Below are 494 nucleotides of genomic sequence, written 5' to 3' on the forward strand. Positions count from 1 at the left end.
TTCCGATCTAGCACCCAAGGGTGCAAGGCAGTTGCGGGAGCTTCTCCTTGCTCTTCTCCCCAGGTGAAGAAGCTACTGGCGGGTCCCCACTACCTGAAGGAGGGTCCGGAGGGTAACGACATCCGTCGTACCAATGTCCCCGACATCCGCGTCAGCTACCGCTTCGAGACGCTGTGCCAGGAGCTGACCCTCATCACGCAGGCGGTGCAGAGCGAGGAGCTGGAGACCATCCAGGAGGAGGACGCTCTCACCATCACCTCCACCCTGGGCACCCACTGACTCCCCCACCGCGGCTCTTGTCCCCAGCTCCTGCGGGGACCTCGCTGTCACCACCCCGCATCCCTCCAGGGCTTCGCCGCCGTCCCCCCTCCTGCTACCTCCTGCCCTGGGAAGGGGACGCTCCCCGCTGCTGTCCCCAGCGTCCCGCGCGTGCCACCGTGGGTGGTCGGGGTTTGCTGGGTTCTCTCTGTTTCTTGTTTTTTGAGTTTTGGGGG

General features: G+C 64.8%; 1 protein-coding gene across 1 annotated transcript in view; it reads left to right on the forward strand.

Annotated features, from left to right (window-relative positions):
* Positions 1-396, forward strand: part of AMPD2 (adenosine monophosphate deaminase 2) — a gene marked incomplete at its 5' end in the record, with an annotated part of 2,881 nt that extends 2,485 nt beyond the window's left edge. Inside the window, one exon of the mRNA XM_009323384.1 lies at positions 64-396. Coding sequence (XP_009321659.1) covers positions 64-279 — 216 coding nt within the window. The remainder of the gene's footprint in view (positions 1-63) is intronic.
* Positions 397-494: the final 98 nt, after the last annotated feature.

Source organism: Pygoscelis adeliae, unplaced genomic scaffold, assembly GCF_000699105.1.
Source record: "Pygoscelis adeliae isolate BGI_AS28 unplaced genomic scaffold, ASM69910v1 Scaffold735, whole genome shotgun sequence".
In the NCBI taxonomy this organism is placed as follows: Eukaryota; Metazoa; Chordata; class Aves; order Sphenisciformes; family Spheniscidae; genus Pygoscelis; species Pygoscelis adeliae.